We start from the raw sequence: 19,354 nt of genomic DNA, 5'->3' as shown, positions 1-19,354 counted from the left end.
GGTCAGACAGACCTTTCCCTCCCCCCATCTGTCTTGTCTTGGTTAAACTGAAGGCAGATCAGGAACAAGTACCTGAAGAGGTGCAGCACCTGCAGGGTGCTGACAGGGTAAACCACGTTCCTGCCACAAAGCATCCAGCACAAGATCTTGGTTGGAAAAACTTCTACTGAGATGGAAAGTGAGCAAGTACAGCACTGTTAAGAGTTTCTGGGCCGTATATAAAATGAAAAACGTCCCTGTATGTTTCCTTTCGTAGCTGGACAAAAGAGACTTGATGCTGTTATTTCCTTAGACTTGCAGATAATTGGAACAGGCATACTCATGTTGTTGCTTTAAAGTTTATAGGCAAAGGTTCATTGTTCTTACCTGAATAGGAAACATCTTTCATCAGTTCTTAGGGTGATTTGAATGTTGTTTATTATTCTTGGAGTGGGCTAGATTCACAGTTTTGGTATTCAGGAGCAACACTGAAGGAGACTGGTAAGAGTTTTCCATTTGCAGTGTTTGCAGTACTTAGTGCTGCCTGAGGCTTGCTCTGTGGCAAAGAACACAATTCCTCTTATTAGAGCTGCAGGTTTTTTACCTTTGACTCTTGGTACACCGAATTTAAAATGTCTGAACATTCAACAGCAGCAACAGGAAAAACCTTTAGGTAAGAGTTTTTTAAGGTTTGATTAATGTATTGTTCTGATGACTAGATAATGTCACTGCTCAGGTACCTCCAGGCTGGATAGTACCAAGGGTTAGAGTAGAGCTTGAAGCTAATCCCTGTGTTAAGTGCCTGCTCTTCATCCATTTGAAGCAATCAGTGGCAATTGCTCAGATCAGAGGCAGCCAAATGGAAATGAAAAACTTGTTTCTACTTCTTCCTTTGTGGCAGTTTCCTGACAGCACACTCTGGAAGCCATATGATTCCAGCATAATCATAATATAAATATCTTCTCTGTTAGGAAGGAATTGTTCAGAAAATAAGCTAGGTGAGGACATTGTGATTACAATACCAGTGTTGGTTTTGTCTATAATATTTCAACAACATCCCTTGTATATTGTGTTAGAGCAATTGAGGTAATCTGAAAATTGTGGTAAAGGCATTTTGTTACCCAACAATTTGTCATTTTACTGAAGTTGAAACATGTACGTGTACAAATACAGATAATACTTTTCTTTATAACATTCAGCTGTTACACTGTGATCACAAAGCAAGCATGTTAGGATTACCCTTCCTCTCTCTAGCAGTTGTAATATTTTAATGCTGACTTTAGACAAATTCATGTTAATTATTGTCAGTAATTTTGGTCTTTCTGTCTGGACAACTGTAGTGTTTGTGGAGCATCTGATTAACATCATGTTTAATAATTTTGGTAATCTCTTTTGAAGGCTTCTTGAGTTTACTTTTTTTTTTGCCTCAAGAGTTGCTGCTTAAAACTCTGCAGTAAATTAAGCATTTTATAGCCTCATTCGTCAGTGAAACAGTGCAATGTCATTAGCAGACTGTCCTACAAGAGTCTTGCTTCCAGTAGAGCTACATCATGCATTTATTGTTTCTGGATTGCGATTTTACAGTGCACTGAGACCTACGGTCCTGTAATTTGTACAGCCATGCCCCTTTACCTATGGAAAGCCTTTCTGAAATAAGTGAGGCTTCATGTTCACCCTGGAATCTATTGACACTGCTTGTAAACCTTGGTAGTAAAGAGTGGAGTCACAAATCATCCTGAGATTTGCATTTTGTCCTCCCTGACCTTGTGTAAAGGTTATATACTACTGGAGTAGATAGGAATGATAAAATAAGACAGAATGACAGGAAGGTGGTTATGCTGTGTTTACCCTCACTGCTGCTCATGACAAATTCAAGAGCAAAACATAGTATTTTTCTTACAATTTAAAACTGACTATGATGGCAGGCTAGACTGGCTAATCTGAATATACTGTAAGCTTTTCTTCATTGTGTACTTTAAGTATTGATAACACTTTCATGGAAAAAAAATTAGTACTCATGTGCAAACCAGGAAGAACAGAGATTATGATGATTAATCAGCATTTCTCCTTCCGAGGCCCCTCTGCAAGTATAGAGTTAACAAATATCAAAGATTATTTTTCTTTTTTTTAAACAGTGTTCAACAAAACAGAATGTAGTCTTGACTGAAGGCAAGGTGGGCCACAAAATCTGGGGAAGTTCAGAGTTGAGCCAGGACATGTTGAAACCTGGAGTTTATAATCCATTGTAATCTACTTCCTGAAGGAATGAGCAGGAACTTCTCTGAAAGAGCCTGACAGCAGAAGAAAAAGGAAGCACTGGCATGGGAAATAATCAAGTTGTTTAGCAGTTTGGAAAAAATACCTATCTTTGTTTCGAGTTATGAAAGAAAGTTTTTTTTCTTTTTAAGTTGTTCCGCATCTGGCTATCAAGTGTGGTGTAGAACTGAGGCAGCAGTGGTGAAATCTGCCATGGAAATACCACTCTGTGGTGGTGTGGAGTTTTGGCAGATAAAGGGATCTGAAGAAAATCCATCTGGATTATGCTCCTTCATGATAAGAAAGTGATAACAGTAGTTGAAATTATTGAGGATTTAGCAGACTGTAACTTAACTGTCTCTGAAGTAGGTGAACTCAAACTTTCTTGCGATTCAATCCTGACTTTTGATCACAGGGCTGGAACACCTCTCTTAATGAAGACAGGCTGAGAGACTGGGGCTGTTCAGCCTGGAGAAGGGAAGGCTCTGGGGAGACATTAGAGCCCTTTCCAGCACCTAAAGGGGGTACAAGAGGGATTTTTCACAAGGGCGTGGAGTGATAGGACAAGAGCAAATGGCCTTAAGCTGAAGGAGGGCAGGTTTAGATTAGATATTAACAACAAATTCTTTGAATGGTCAGGCACTGGCACAAGTTGTCCATAGAGATTGTGGACTCCTCATCCCTAGAAGCATTCAAAACCAGGCTGGATGGGGCTTGGAGCAACCTCATCTAGTGGAAGGTGTCCCTGCCCATGGCAGGGGATTGGAACAAGATGGTCTCTAAGGTGCCTGCCAACCCAAACCAGTGTCTGATTTGGTGACTCTCAATCTAATTATGTATATGTAGACTGTCCTGTGTATTCATACCCTTACTGTGTTCAGCTTTAGTGTGTTCAGGGTGGTACTACACCTAGTTCTTCCTCTGAAGTTAGTTTCATGGAATCTTTCATTAAGGGCAAAGAGCAAAACAGCTTTCTTTCTCTTTTTGGCTGTATGAAAGGATAATAGGGCATGAGCTCTTAGTAGCATAAATATCTTTAATCGTAGAGGAGTTGAGGATGGGACTTGTGCTACAGGGTGAGGCTGTAGAGAATATGTTAAAAAGCAAAGCTGTGAACACTTGGGGAGCTTGAGTGGGAGCTTAGGTGTTACATTTTTTTTCCCCCTTTTTAGATCCATGTGTAAAATCATAAGCATATTTTGCTTTTTCTTCTTCCTTCCATAAAACCATCAAACAATCTGGTAGTTTTGATCCTGACAATTTTCAACTGCTTTTCCAGAACCTCCATTTTGTTTATGAGTGAATTGTTAATAAAGATACTTGTAAAGTTGGCTGATTGGTTTTGAAAGCAATAAAGCTGTCTTTCCTTTTCTCTCTCCTCTATTAATCTAAGTTATTATCTGAAAAGCTTCTGAGATATTTGATAGCCATCCTTTTTGAATTTGTGGGAAGTAATATATTCCCATACACACCGGAAAGTATTAATCTAAACTTTGGTTGTCTAGGAGATAAGAGTTTTCATCAGCCTTTAGAACAGGAAGCTTTGAGGCACTGCCGCAAATGACACCCTAAGTAAATTTAAAGTTGCTGTTGTAGAGATGATTAAACGGAAATGGGGAAATACAAAACCACGGCACTTTCAAGGAGAGCTTGTCTACAGGGCTCTACTGTTGTAGCTGCATCATTGGTTCCATGTGACAGGCACAGGATCAGTTTGGTTTAGGCAACTTGGTATTTAACAGTTGTGCTTTTCTAAGATAATGATAAAATAAATCTTTGACTTTTCTGGGACAGACTTGCCCTATCATAGTTCATCAGATAGGGCACTCTGCTTGCACAAACATGATCAGAGAATCTGATCTCTGTTTTCTTCATGTGATTTTTTTTTTGGTAAGCAGTGGGGGTGGGGTTAGTGTGTTGTGTTGTGGGATGGGTTTCTTTAGAGGTCGTCATCGCTCTTTCTGTGCTTGTTCAGTGAAAAGCTAAATTTTTTATAAGCTTGACCATCTAATGCCCCAGACAGTAAAATTGTACTGAAAACTCTGCCAGACTGGTTGTTTACAAAGTGTTTTTTTGCCTTGAAAAGTGCTGCTTTGAATGATTTTAATTGTGTATCTTTGATCACACAAAAATGAGCAAGTGAAGGTTTATGTTAAATCCTCCTCAGCCTTCCCCTTGTGCACAGCTGGTGCTTGGAGGGCTTTTGCTAAGCCTAAGAACAGCCCAGGCTCAGGTGCTGCATACAACACTGCACAGGGAGGGAGGACATTTCTGGTGTATCTGCTCAAAGTTTCTGTAGCTTTTCTGCCTTGTGCATTAACTTGTTCTGCTGTGTTGGCTGTTCAGTTCTCTTTTAACAACTTTAGTTTTAACGTCTTTAAACTCACTCATTAAGATGCAGACTTCAGTGTATACTTGTCATTTAAGACATGACGGCTTGGATGCCTGTCAGATATCTGGCATCCTTCGTGAATATGTAGCAAGGCAGGCTGAAAAGTCAGCTTTGGCAATGCTACAAGAAGGCTTTTTTTTTTAATGTTACTATGGTGAGAAGGACCTTTGTCCTGGTATTTCCATGTCCTTATTCCTGAAGACTTAGGGCTGCTACACTCTGAGGCCTTTTAGGTGGCATGGAAAGACTCAGGTAACCTCAGGATCAGTGGATTTGTTTCCATGAATTTTGATGAATTTTGTTACACAGCCTCATTAGTTTTAGCAGTCTGCAACCACAGTTCCATCATAGTCCTGTACTTGCAGAGATTCAAAAAGCTAAGATGCTGCATATTGTTTTAAATTCCAAAGCTGCCCTCCTATCTTAAGAGGACTAGAGTAGGCTTTTCTTTAGTCAATATGGTGTGTTGTGCCTCAGAAAGCAAACCAGCTGTCCCCACAGAGCGCCAGTGTCTACCAGTTGTAAGAGGGTGTGGGACTGCACTGGCTCTGATAGTCAAGATTGCAGCTTCCTCGAGGTGATGTTTTGCTGTGACTCATGTTTATTGAGCCTTATTCATTGTATTCTTTTTCCACACTGTAAATGTGTATGTGTTAAGATTTTCCCCCTCCCACAGAGGCAGTAGTGTGGAGCTGGGGAGATTTGTGTGCCCTCAAACCTGGCTGTCGCATCACAGTGTGGTGTGTGCAGAAGACCACAGGTGAATATTTTCCACTGCAGTGCAAAGCTGTGTTAGTAATGCTGAAGGGGGCTCTTAGTGGTCCCCTGGGCTGCATTTTGATTAACCACTTGACTACTACTTGAATTCTCCCAACACTGCATTGATTTCAGTAGTGCTAATGGAACACAGCAGCACAGCTTGTGTGAGGATGGACTAGAGGTAGAAAAGTTAATTTTCTTTAAATCATACCAACAGTTTGCTACAGAAGTTTCTAAAATGTTAGTAGAAAGCATTTTGTGCTCTGCATTTAAAATCTTGAAACCTTTAGCTCGTTTGATTGAATATGTTGTTAGTGCTTTCAGCTCACACTGCAAATTCTCTCTTTAAAGAAATCTTACCAGCTGGAGATGAAAAATGTGAATTGAATTGAGAATGTGTTAATTAGGGGGAGAAGGGAAAGGAGACCTTATACAAACTAAACCAGCCTTAACTACAGTCTGTGTCTAACCATAGATACCAGATTTCAGGACTGAAATATAAACAAGAGAACAGTTTCATGAATTAAAGTTAGAATAGTACTTATATTTAATGATCAAAACCAGAAGGAGAACAGAGATAAAATTGGTGAATAGATTTCACTGGGTGTGATTACTCTGACCTTATAATACTAGAGAGGTTCTGTATTTTATGAGATCTGCTGATGGGAATACTTTTGACTTAAGCTATTATCTGTCCTATATATCATCAAAAAATACTTTAATGTGCACTAGTCTGAAAATCAGAGTTTAAGCCTCAAGGTTCCAAAGTACATCATTTTTAGTGTCATGTTAAATTCTTAATACATTTCTGTTCTCAGAAGATCGCCAGGCTGGTCCTTAGCAGAGAAGGTAGGCTGCTGGTGTCAGCTTGCAATTTCAGCTGTATTGCAGCCTTTTCATTTGCTTTAACCAATATCACTATTTTAAAACTCTTATGACAAACAGAGCGCCTATCAAACAGCAGTCACCGCTGAGTCACTAATTATAACCCTTATTCAGTGTACTGTCTTAGTGGAATATTTCTAGACTTCCTAACTGTCTGATGGAGAAAACTTGAAGCAGAATTTTTTAGCCTATTCCAAAGAACATTATTTGAAGGATGTGCAATATAGGAAAGGGAGAAAATATGCATGTAGCACTCACTACTGCTCATTTTTACTGTTTTATTAAAGAGTAACTTCGAAGCAAACAAAAATCAATCCCTACCACAGACCGTGCTTTTAACCACGTAATTCTCACGTGGGTGTTGTAAACCTTCACTATGACAAACAAAACCTGTGAACATGGAGTTTAAATGCAGGAGGCAATGAAGACCTGCGTCTGTGAACTGGTGTTTAGACAGAGAGAGCAGTGCTGAAGGCCTGGAGCTTTAGCAGGTGCAGTTGCTCTTAGCAAGCAACAAGAGAGAAGCTTCTTTTCCAGTGCAAGGTTGGTGGCTTAGCTCAAATCTGCCACGTCGTTGATGCTGACGTGCCAGACTTTGCACTGAAACAACTGAGGGCTGTTCACAAGTTCAGGTTCACCTGCTGTGCTCTAACGATGTCTGATGCAAAGCTGTAGATCATTTGTGAAGGGAACATATGGCTTCTTTCTAAACATGAGGATGGAGTTTGTTAGTTATATTTTATATATCCCAGGACCTCACAAGATATTTAAAGAGGATTTTTAAAATTTGCAGTTGGTTGGTGTTTTATCAATATTTCTCTTTTTTTTTTTTTCCAGGATGATCAGTACCAACTGCATGCTCTTAGATTTATAATAAGCTATGTTCATGTTTTTAGTTTGTCAGTGCATTGACTTTTAATGTAACATCATAAGAGATAAGTGTTTAATAATTACATCTTTTCATAACAGCAGTCAAGAGGAGATAAGCTATGCATGAATTCAAAAATACTTAGGTGTGTGTAGAACAGAAATTAATATAATGGCTCACAAAGTTTACGAGAAAAAAGTGTGTTTATTAACTACTGTTGCTTTGTACTAACTTGACAGTTGTATTTCTAACTTTTTGGCTTTAAGTTAAAGTTTTGGCTGGGAAAGGAGATTTCAGAACTTGCATTTTAAATTACATAAATCCTAAATGAGGATAAAAATTCCTGTGGTTTCTCAAATACTATTTTCCAACAAAAGTAACTTTAATGTCTGGCTTAATGAAGTTTTCCCCTTCAGGAAAGAATTATCCAATGTGAACTTGCTAACAGCATAAGACATCTATCCAGACTTTTTAAGAAGAATCCTCATAAGATATTAGGGTTTGGGGTTTTATCTCCAAATGATGAAAAACTCCTAAGTCTTGACTTGTATGTTAATGCTTGCTTTTCACGTTTTGGAAGATCCTCATGTGTAGTTGGCATCCCCAGGGTTCCACTTCTTTATCTCCCGTGTCTTTATGATCACACTCAGAAGTGTAAATTGCTGGTATCTGGTTGAGCTTGGTCTCAGCTGCTCGTGGGAAACACAAGATTTCTTCAGCTCTGGATTCCTGTTCAAGAGGAGCCAGCTATGAGGTGTTACCAGCAGGCTCCAGCACACCCTCCATGCTGAGTTAAAATAAGCAGCAAGAGGAGCAGAAATGTAATTCTTTGTACAGGGTCTGAACATTGAGGAAAAAAAATTTGGGAGGGGATGATTCTCAGCCTAGAACTTGGCACTGGCTGTGGCCAAGAAGAAAAGGTACAACCAGGGCAAGTAGTAGTTGACTGGAACTGTCAGGATTATTCACAGGTGACTTCAGAGTTCTGCAGTGAATTCTCAGGCTTATGTGTGGAAACCAGCACTGACTTGCCCATTTCTGCAGGCAGTTGTTCCTTTGGACAGCAGTCTTTGATGTAGATGTGTTTCCAGTCTGACTGCATCAGCTGGCTTCCTGTTCATGGGCACAGCGGAAAGACTGCTTCTCTAGGGAATACTCAGATGGAACAGAGTTGCATTTCTGTGTTCCGTCTCCTATTCTTTGACATTCATTTCCTCTTGTATGCACATATTGCTGCATTTTTTTCTGCTCTGGATAATAGTTGTATGTAAATTGTTTATTGGGACAGTTTACATTTAAGCTTTGTAGAATTGCTTTCACTGTGCTATTACCTGATTAATAGCTGAGAATAAAGCAAGTGAAAGCTGATGTAGGTGCTTGGGATATAGATCCATGGTAAAGCTGAACGGGAAGACAGAAGTGGGGAGCTGGTGATTGTGTAAAGCATTTCCTGTGTCTGTGGACTATGGTGGAGAAAAAACATGAACATTTTGAGGAAGGGGAATCCTAGGAGTGTTTACTGTTGCCAGCAAGAAGGGGGAAAGATGTCAGATACTCTAGGAAATACTACCAGACACACTAGTGTTTCAGCATGGACAGAGGTGATAAAGGTGGGCACTAGTGTTCCGTGTTCCCTATACGAGCAGGTTATCCTGGAGAGATCCATGCTCTGTGTGTAACCCATTCCAGTGGAAGATCAAGAGTGGGATTGCTCTGGAAAAGCCTTAGTGCAACTGGCCACAGGGGAGACCAGATGCCTGAGAAAGTCTGTAGCTTCTGCTGAGAAAAATGTCTGTCTTTTACTTTTTACTTCTTGGAATGGACAGGAACAGGGAGGGCTGGGAGGGTTTCTGCTTGGGAAGTATCTGCGTGTGGTACTGCCACGGCTGATGGGAGCTGTGGAAGTGTGAGGCTGGTGCAATGTGTGACTGTTGGAAGAGGGCTTTTATTCTTGCAAATAGATCTTGCGAATACAGAGTTCCTGTAAGACCTTGCGAGAAATGAGCAGTAGCAAAGACTCTGCCCATCTACAAAAACACACTGGGATGCAGAAAATGTGTTTACACATGACAAAAGCAAACATGTAGACTGCAGTTGTGTGCCTACCAAAAATCAGGCTGTTGTCCATATTTTGGGTGTTTCCTCCACCCTTTCTTTCTTTAACAGGCCATGAGATCCCCATTAAAATGAAATATGGTATAAGTGATAGACTTGGCACTGTGTGCTGTAAAATAAGAATTAGAGCTTGTGCTTATGTATTACCCTGTACTTAATAGGACTTAAGAAGAAGAGAGGATATGCTTGACTAACCCTCTGAAGAGGAAAGCCATCATATGATAGCATAATTAACTTGAGATAGATGGCATTTTTTAATTTTAAATTACAGAAATCATGGCTCATTCTTGTTGGCAAGCTATACCCAGAAAATTCAGCATTTTCGCCCTAAATGCAATATGATGCTGAAAGTTGAACTTTCCCTATGGCTGAGCTGCATCTCTGATATTGTACCAGAGACTTCAGAGGTCTTTTTTGTTCTAGGAAGATCTTGAATTTTATGTGCCTTATGTAAAGCTGTTATTTTGCATTCAGACTTAGGAGTTAGGGAAAAAAAAAAAAAAGAAAAGCCCACAAACCCATTTAGACCATAAAGCTTTCTAATGGAATTATATTGATTATTGAAAATTACCGTAATATTAACAATGCCTTTTTATTACTCTTTGATCTCAGGTACTGATTTTGGTGTGATTCAAGTGGTAGGTCTGATTCCTGAACTGCAGTAAAGCAAAATGTCCTATTATTCTGTAGCTGTACTGACTGAATTGAGAATATACTTTTAAATTGCTGCTATCGGTATTCATGCTCTGTATGCTCTTATTCAGAGCAGAAATCAGAGCCTTAGGTGTCGGTGGTCTGGTCTGCAAGAATCCCACAAGGTTAGGAAGATAGGCAGAATATTCTGAAAGTACTTATTGATTTGAAATTACAAAGTCATTGTACAAACTGCTTTGCTTCAGTGCTATTGTCGTTGGCAGTACAGCTCAGTTTGTCAAATCACTCCCACTGCAGAGACTGACAAAGAAGTGGTGACTTCCTGGCATGATTCTTCTTTCCCCCATCAAGTTCACTTTGCAATGCTTGGCTCACATCACAAGTTTTATCTTTAAAAGAAGCTATTTGCAAAAAAATTGGAAAGTAGATAAATCAGGTCGTGACATTTGCGTATAATAATATAATGCAACATTCTAACTTTTACCTACAGATTTTTGTCACTGTTCTAATACTGCAGCCTTTTTTATGTTTTTTCTTCTGGGCTCTCTAATTAGCATATTCTGGGTGAAATTGTGCACTGTTACTGCCACAGCATAAAGTGTTCCTGGGTTGATGGCTGGCTGACTTTAATGATCTCGATTCTTGCCAATAGGAAAAGCCAGAAATGATGCAGGTATAATTTAGGTAACTGTGGGATGAACTACCTAAATTGAAAACCTTATCCCCCACTGCCTTTGGCAAGAATCTCTCCTCCATGGTAATAATTTTTCTTGCCTTAAAGGCCTGCATTAGAGGGTTCTTCTAAGAAGAAAGTCCCTTGAAGCTGAAGGGGTAATGTCCTTTAAAACTGCTGCTTTTTGCTTGGCTTATGGGCTAGAAATCTTACTCTGTATTACACTCTTTAATGCGTTGCAATAATCTAGAATGAAAGAATATTAAAATGGGCAAAAAAAGAAGGAAAAAAGATCTTGGGAGACCATACGAAATATTTCTTGTGAGATGTGATGTAGTGCTACTCAGTTGTTAAATTAGATCATATTGCAACATTTATTAATTGGGTCATATATATCTGGTGCCATGTTTCAAATTGTGGGTATTTGATAAAGTGATAACAGATCCTGAAAAACTAGTTTTATGTTTAAGAGCAATATACATCCTATAAATGTTTGACAAATGAAAACAAATTGTTGCAATTTAGTAGTTTTAAGCACACTGATTAGGAAAATATTTTCTTCTTGTTATTTTCAGTATGGATTAGCTTAATTTTTAAGTCTTCATAGATTGGTTTTTTAATTCGGCACTTTTACTTCAAGTCAGTGTTGAAATCTATGCAACCATTTTCTTCTATGGTCAAAATGGAGCACACTGAGTTTTAATGTAATAACAAATATTACCCAGTAGGACCCTTCAGTCAGTCTGGACTGTAGATTTATGAAAATAAATGGAAGGATTCATCAGGCTCTCTGTCATAACTCCAAAATGAAGCTCAGTTATGGTCTGTGTTTCTCTTTAGATCTCATAAATGGAGCCCAGGAACAGTGTGAATTGCCTCCTATGGATGGTTTTCCTCACTGTGAAGGGAAAATAAAGGTAAGTGAACTGGTTTTAATCTTATGTGCATTCTATTAAAAATGGAACTTATGTTGCAAGAGGCCACTACTCAGTGGTATAAAACAGGGACAACTAAGTCAAAAAATAGGCTATTTAGGACTGACTGTGTGTCACTGCAGCATTGCTCACCTCAAGCCTTTAATACTACTGCTGCTGAGAAATAAAGTGGCATCCTCTTAAGACAAATTTTGACAAGACAGGGAAAAGTTTGTGATATTAAAATGCTATATTATTTACTGAAATGCCTTATTATTTGAATGCTGTCTTGTTATTCAGAAACTTCTCCTTTTGAAAAAGCCCTGTTTTCTTCCCTATGATGAGTAATTTGGTGCTCCCCTGCCCCAGGCCTGTGATTATGTGGTACTTCACTCCAGCGCCTTTTTCAGCATGATGTTTCTTTGCACTTCTTTCCTCTCTTTGCCCACAGCTCTGTGTGGTTCCTCTCTTCCCCTTTTCTCTTGGAAGCATTCTGCCTCTTCTGCTCACGAGCAGGCAGTGCCTGAGTGTGCAACCAGAACTCTGGGATTCACAGTGGATTCTACAAAAATCCTGTATTTTACTAATAATGCAGTTGGAAAGGCTAAATATTACAAGGTATCAGACTTTAGTTGGAAAGGGAAAAAAAAGGCAACAAAAACCAAAGAAACTCCACCAAACTTGCAGAGATGGAGGTTTTTAAGGGCTTTTTTTCCCCAAGATATGTTTCAAATGTAAGGGATACTGATTTGTCCTTGTGAATGCCCCATCCCTGAAAGTTCAAGGCCGGGTTGGATGGGGCTCTGAGCAACCTGGTCTAATCGAAGTTGTCCCTGCCCATGGCAGGGGTCTTGGAATGAGGTGATGTTTAAGCTCTCTTCCAACCCAAACCATTCTGTGATTTTATGTGATTAGTGGGAGACAACAGTAAAATTTCTGATTGCTTAAATGCTCAAGTAGTTGTGAAATTAAAAGTCTCTACGTTTTGAATCTCTGGTCTGTGTTTTGATCTGTTTTGGCAAACTGGCTGCATAGTGACTATGTAATAAATTATTTGAATATTAAAATATGAACTGAAATTAATTATTTGCTTATGCAGACATGGCAGATTCTTGGCAGATTTCAGTCTTGGTAACTGAAATGATCTTTGAAATTCTAGAGGGAGCATATCATGGTGGGGAACACACAACGCATTCAACTCCAGCCACAGCCATATGTCTGGATCCCAGTTTTATTTTCCTTTTCATATTTGCCTCTGCTTGCCTGGCTGCTGGTTTGTATAAGCTGTGCTCACATCTGCTATGTTGTTGCTTCCCCAGCATTACTGAACGCAGGGATGCAGTGTGTATTATTAATAAAATTTCTGGTTTAGTATTTGTGATGTTTGTAGTCACTTTGCCACTTCCTCCATTATTCCTGGGTTGGGTGTGAAACACAGCTATTTTGTTGTGCTTTAACCTAACAGACTTTTGTGTCTTTTCTTCTGTTACAGTGGATGAAAGATATGTGGCGATCAGATCCCTGTTATGCAAGTTACGGTGTAGATGGGTCCACGTGCTCCTTTTTTATTTACCTCAGTGAGGTCAGTAATCTTTCAATCAGCAGAAGGGGAATATCATATTACCTTCATAGATTTGGTAACTGTACTTTTCTTGAAAGAAATCATCATTTTCTTCAGAAAAATTGTGTAAAGAGGAAAAGTTATTAAAATGGAGTTATTAAGTGTGTTGCCATTATTCATAAACTGCAGGGGTTTCTAGCCTGGAGAATTCTAATGTTTGTAACTGCAGTGATGTAAGCAGCAGCTCTCCAGGGAGTCCATGCTGGGTATCCTGTTAAACCTGGGTGGGAAGTTCAGTCAGAGATCTTTGCCTTTAAACACTCTTTCTGTTGCTTTTAATGCAGCTGCTGAGGTACTAATAGGGAGGCATTTGGAATGGAAAATTCAGAAAGTGGAACTAGATGGTACATGGTCCTAAGCAGTATGGCCACTTCCTGCTCTGAGACTGTTTGTGAATTGTGAAATCTGTTAACAGAAAATAAAAAAACCTGAATGTCACGTTTTTGAGTGAAGTTGCAGCTATATTGGCTGAAGCCTTTGGTACCTGGCACAACCTAAGCTGTTTCGTACACAACTGAGTAGGGTGCTTGTCCTGGTGGGGTTTTTTTTCTTATTTCCTGGGTAACACTTGTTTCCCAAGAATTAATTTTGTCAATCAATTATCATGAGCTCTATTACTGGCTTGAAGTGTGTGTGCCAGAAATAGTCAGGTGTATTTGATCATTTGGCCTCTTCTTTCTTACAAGTAAAATTTTGATAACTTAGGGCAACTGATCTTAGAAGTGGTATTGATATCCAGTGGCTCACTGCTTGCAAAGAAGTGCAAGAGCCAACGTGGCTGCAGGATTGCAACTAATATTAATTTTGTAGCTTCTGTAGGATGGGGAGGGTTAGGCTGGGATTTTGAATTATGTGTCTGAGATTAAAACAGTAAGTCTGTTATAAGAAGTAACGTGGTTGTAATCAAAGCAGTTTCTGTTGATTTACTCAGTTGACTGTCATTGAACTTCTGGGGGTGTTGCTTGAAGCAGCAGTAGTTAAATGCATATCCAAAACATTTATCTGAAGACATAACAAAGGCTGGGTTGAATCACAGTTTTGACTCATTCCATTTCTAGCACTGAGTGTTGATTTATTTATGGGCTGTGAAGCTGGGGAAGGAAAAGGTACAGGAGGACTATATTATTTATCTTGTTATTTATCATAGAAGCTAGAGATATGGTTTCATAATCATCTGAAGTTGATCTAAGGTTTCTACTAGAAGATTTTGTTTTAGCATCAGCAGAGTTATGCCTGGTCATTAGTATTCTGTCAACCAGCAGGTGCTTCATGGTTTTAATGCAGATATATCTTAAAAATGATGATGTATCTCAACTGAATGTGAGAACCTAATATTCTTCAATGACATTAATTATTTTACATTTCTATTAAATCACAGTTTTTTACGTGACAATCTTCTCTGATCATCAGTTTTGAAAGTCAGTTGATGCTGTTAGCTCTTTCATAATTGATCTTTCATGGCCAACTGTGAGCAGACTTTCAGAGGCCAAATGGTTGTTTTTTCTAGGGTCTTGGGATTTGAAATTTTTCTTTGAGCAGCAATATTGAATTTGGTCAATTTTCATTTCATGAAGGAAAAGAAGTGCAATTAGCCTATGTGCGTATTTCCTAACTTCGGGAAAAGGTCTTGTCCTTTTTTTTTTGTAGAGTGTTTTCTTATGACAGAATGTTAAACTAATATTGGGTGAGCATGTTAGTAACCTTGAGTTTAAATTTGGCATTCTTAATCCTATGATTAATTTCATGATTAATGTCCAGCAGCAGAGGTTGAAAGCTTAAATGTTTGCGAATGCAAGCATGAAATGAAATTCTAATAACACTACAATGATGTGGATTTATGAGGTGTGTTGGCTGCTAGGGATAACTTGGAAATGCTGTTGCAAGAGTAATTTGTCAAAGTGGACAGTGATGAAGAGTTGACAGTTTATAGCATGGTTGCATAGCTGAATGATAAATGCATCTACAGAGCTCTCGAGTCAGAACTGCTGATTTAAAATTTTAAAATGCATTAGGGTAATGGAAAGGATATTACTGTTAAGATTTTTCTTTTTTACTTCAAGGTTAGACTATTGGAGTGAGATGGTTGTGTACGTGCATGTTTCAAAAGGCAATAAGTGTATCACATTATGTACAAGCTCCGTTTGGAAAAATGATGTGCATCAAATTACGTGTATATCTACTTTCACTCTTAAAATCACCTCAACAGTCTACTGTGACAAGTGTCTGTGCTCTTTCATACTCTTCTGGGATCTACTTTTTTTCTTCTGAAGCGGTTCAGTTAGGATGTTACATTATGCTCATCCAGTACTCTTTGTAATGGAATTTTAAACTTGTAAACAAAGGAGCCCAAAACATTTCATTTTGGTGTGCAATATGGGTCCCAACCACAGAGACACAAAGTAACTTGTCCACAATGTATGTAAAAGCTCAGAAACAAAAGGTTGGACTAAACCTCAGCCTTTGGGTATCAGCCATGTGCTCTTGTTATGTTTCCCCCATGAATGCCTGCAAAATAGAAACAATGCTGACAAAATCCAGGCTGCCCCAGGTCTTCTCTCCTGAAGAGCTTGCACAAGTGCAGGTATCAGCAGTTCTGCCTTGCTTTGGATGGCACTCCTGCAGGAACTCAGGAACAGCTCTTCTCCACTGCTTTGTGTCTTGGCTGCTTGAGCAGAATGGGAGGCGAGTGTGGCAGCCCAGCATCTCCAGGCTTCTGTCTTTTATTTAAAGCTGTCCCCTGTACAAACTTGCAGGTGAAACTGAAAGAATTTTTGCACTTCTTTCTTGCTGTTTTGCTGCAGGCACTGGATCATTCTTGGGGTGTGATACACAACTGTGGGGTCATAGACTCATGGAATGCCTTGGGTTGGAAGGGACCTTAAAGCTCATGTTGTTCCAACCCCCTGCCTTGGGCAGGGACACCTTCCACTATCCCAGGTTGCTCCAAGCCCTGTCCAAGCTGACCTTGAACCCTTCCAAGGATGAGGCAGCCACAGCTTCTCTGGGCAACCTGTGCCAGGGCCCCACCACCCTCTGATCCTCAGAGCACGAATTTGCTGGAGTCTTTGAAGAGTGGAGGAGATACAAATGGCCTGAATAGCAAAACCAGATTTACTTTCTCTTGAATACAGAGCCAGACAGGGATTAGAAATAGCAAACATTAAAAAGCAAATTAAACTTGCTTCCTTTTAACCATGATGCCCACAGAGGAGAGTTACTTTATTTTAAACTTAGCATTTAGTTTTGAAAAAGACAGTTGTTTAACACTATAATGGCATTGGCACAGTTATCATTTTCATGGGTGGCATTGCCTCTGGGGAGAAATGTGAAAAATTAATTTCTAGGCAGTACAAAAATATATTTCACTGCAAAATGTCAGTTTGCAGCTGAGGAATGAAGCTTTTAAAAATACCTTCTAGAAAATGAGTTTTTCACACTGTTTTCAAGCTTTTAAGAAAAAAAAAAAAAAAGTGGAGGGGGCTTTTATAGCTCTTTCTTTTTCTTTATCTACATATGTGTTTCTCTGAGAGGACTACTTTCCACACAGGAGTGGGACTGGTGCTGTGCCTGGTGGTCAACTGGTAGCTGTGGTGCAAGTTATCACCTCCCATTACATTGGTGCTTACCTGCTGGAGCTGGGCAGGTCTCCCTAAAATCCCATGCTTTGGATCTCCAGCTCTCTTTTCAGGTGCATGCATAATTTTTGGCACCCACCTTGAAATCCAACACTTCCAAAGATATTTAAAACTGTTTCAAATTCCAGTCTTTGAGACTCCTGTAGCTTTTGCACATGTGCTAATACACTGCTGGAGAGAATTCTTGTTTTCAGTCCTTCAGACTTGATGGAAATACAAGGCATAGTTGGTTATGGGAGTATTTTTCTTCACACTCCTGCTTTGAGGGCTAAAGCAGAAAAACACAAACCAAAGATGATTTTGAACATGGGTTTGTTTCCAGCATGCAAGCTGTAGTCTGAGGCACATTTTCGTGAAAATTCCTGGGAATCATAATTACAGAGGTTCCTTAAATCCTTGTGGTTTTTCTAGTTTACTGCAGTTTCCTCATATCTATGGGGAAGTCCTCTTTCCACAACTTCTGCTGCTAATCCTGGACATTGAGTTAATGATTTGCATTTCTTCAGTGTAATGTTAATCAAACCAGCTTGTTTCCATTCTATGCAAATACTTAGAAATTTGACAAAACCAGCGTTGTTGTCAGAAATGTAAATCAGCAAAAGTTCAGACTTACTTAGTCATCTTACACATGTCCCTAAGAAACTGAAATGCTAAGGATAGTCAGCACTTTGTCCCTCAATTATCTATTGGTGTATTGGTCTGAATTTGGATGATTTGGGCTCAGTTATTTTTAATTCTTTTGTCACCTTAAACTGGGATTAGTATTTTAATGACTTATTGGAAAAGACATAAATGCCAGTGTATGAGATGAAGCAAATGCAGTGCACATTATTGAAGCCAGACAAGAGGCCATTTGTTGATTGATGTTATGTGTGAGATGTTGTGTTGCTGTGTGACCAGGGCTGTGGGTGTCTGACACCCAACATTTGAGACTGCTTTTGGAAACAACCACATCCAAACCTACCTGTACCCTACTCCATTTCACTAACCAAAGAGGCAGTCATCTTGCACACCACAGATTCTGTAACCCCTTCAAAGTGATTCTGTCACTGAGGAAATGCTAAGTTGAAAAAGTTACCTTCCCAATGGGAGCAGTTCTTTTGCATCAAATTCTCAAAGGCATTTGTAGCATTACAAGTTCTCTGCCTGCCTTCATACTGCCTAATAAATTTAAAGATGCACCTTTTTCCACAGATACTGCACTGGATATTTTTGTTTGTGTATTCTTCCTTCTGGGACTGACTTAATGCACTTACCAGCAGCACTGTACCATGGATAGAAGTACACTGAACAGTAGTATGTTCACCTGGTGTGCAAAGAAAGTTATCTTAGCTTCCCTGTGGATGGGCTGCACCTGCACTTTGGCAGAGTCCAAAATGAAGATTATCCCAAGTGCTCAGAGAGTACGCTTCAGCTCCAGCTTTATTCAACTCCCGCTGTGACTCTTTGAAAACATAAAGGTCTTTCTGAAATTGTGGATGTGGAGAGCTGCTGGCAGAGTATGCCTTGATTCAATTTGGAAGATGCTCAGACTACTCCAGTGCTACAGATGTTGCCAGGTTCTTAAAACTGTGCTTGAAGTACTTGCTCTGTAATACAGTCGAGTGCTGCAATCTTGCCTTGCATTCGGTTTCAGTGTGTCTGAGCAAGAGTCACTGGAACACATACCTGCAAAGCTTCTATAAAGCAAGTACTCTTCAAATTTATTAGGTTTGTTTGGGTTTTTTTTTTCATCCTAAACCCAGCCATTTACACCTCAGAGCAGTTCAGAACACCAGCTTTTCTCAAGTATCTGGAATCATGTAGCACTTAAATTTTGAACTTCTAAACTGCTGTGCAGCTTAACCTTAAGGAGCTGGCTATTTATACTCCAGGCAGTGCTGTGACTAATGTGATTCCAAACCAAGCAGGGAACACTTGACTTCTCAGGTGGACACAGTTTCCTGAGCAAGATCAAATACTACCTACTGCATTTGACGGGCATTGAATTCAGTACCAGGAACAGGAGGCACAGCTGGTCTTATTCAAAAATATGACAGTACAAAGATAAATATAGTGTGTTCTGAATAATAGCTTAGCATTTATGTCACTCATCCAAAAAATGGTCTGTCTTCAAATATGCAGTTGCTGCTTCCCAACAGTCGTCTTTAAGTGCTAATCTGTCTGGTATCACGTCCTTCCTATTAAATCATTTACATGACAGTACAACAGTAGGTTGCTGTGGAGAGAATAAGCTGGAGAAAGAACTGATGGTAACCCAGTGAGAGGGAGGTAGTGCTGGAAATGGGGAAGAGGAGTCCTGGTTCCTTCTTCAGAGGAAACTTTAGTGTTTGGTCTTAAATTATCAAATGAATAAGTTAAAGAGCAGGATCCAAATGAACATCACTGCCCTTGCTCAAAACTGGGGCTTGTTGTATGTAGATATTCTGTACTGAAACAAATACAAAGCCAAAGTATTTATGTATTTCCGATGGAGTTTTCATCTAAACCCACTTTAGTGATATCCTAATCCTTGCTGCCATCAGTGCTAAAGATCAATAAGGAAAAATGAGAGCCAGACCAACTGCAGACACTGATATTATTTTGAATCTACTCCTTAAGTG

General features: G+C 39.4%; 1 protein-coding gene across 2 annotated transcripts in view; it reads left to right on the top strand.

Moving 5' to 3' along the window:
• MGAT5 (alpha-1,6-mannosylglycoprotein 6-beta-N-acetylglucosaminyltransferase) overlaps positions 1–19,354 on the top strand; it is a 104,506-nt gene that overhangs the window by 36,946 nt on the left and 48,206 nt on the right. For both annotated transcript variants that reach the window (XM_042041140.1, XM_042041139.1), the window contains exons 4-5: positions 11,422–11,498; positions 12,988–13,077. In XM_042041140.1, coding sequence (XP_041897074.1) covers positions 11,422–11,498; positions 12,988–13,077 — 167 coding nt within the window. The remainder of the gene's footprint in view (positions 1–11,421; positions 11,499–12,987; positions 13,078–19,354) is intronic.

Source organism: Corvus kubaryi, unplaced genomic scaffold (assembly GCF_017639235.1).
Source record: "Corvus kubaryi isolate FWS band 111438036 unplaced genomic scaffold, C.kubaryi_AGA036_p1.0 37396, whole genome shotgun sequence".
NCBI classification, from domain to species: domain Eukaryota; kingdom Metazoa; phylum Chordata; class Aves; order Passeriformes; family Corvidae; genus Corvus; species Corvus kubaryi.
This window is presented reverse-complemented; position numbering and strand designations above follow the sequence as displayed.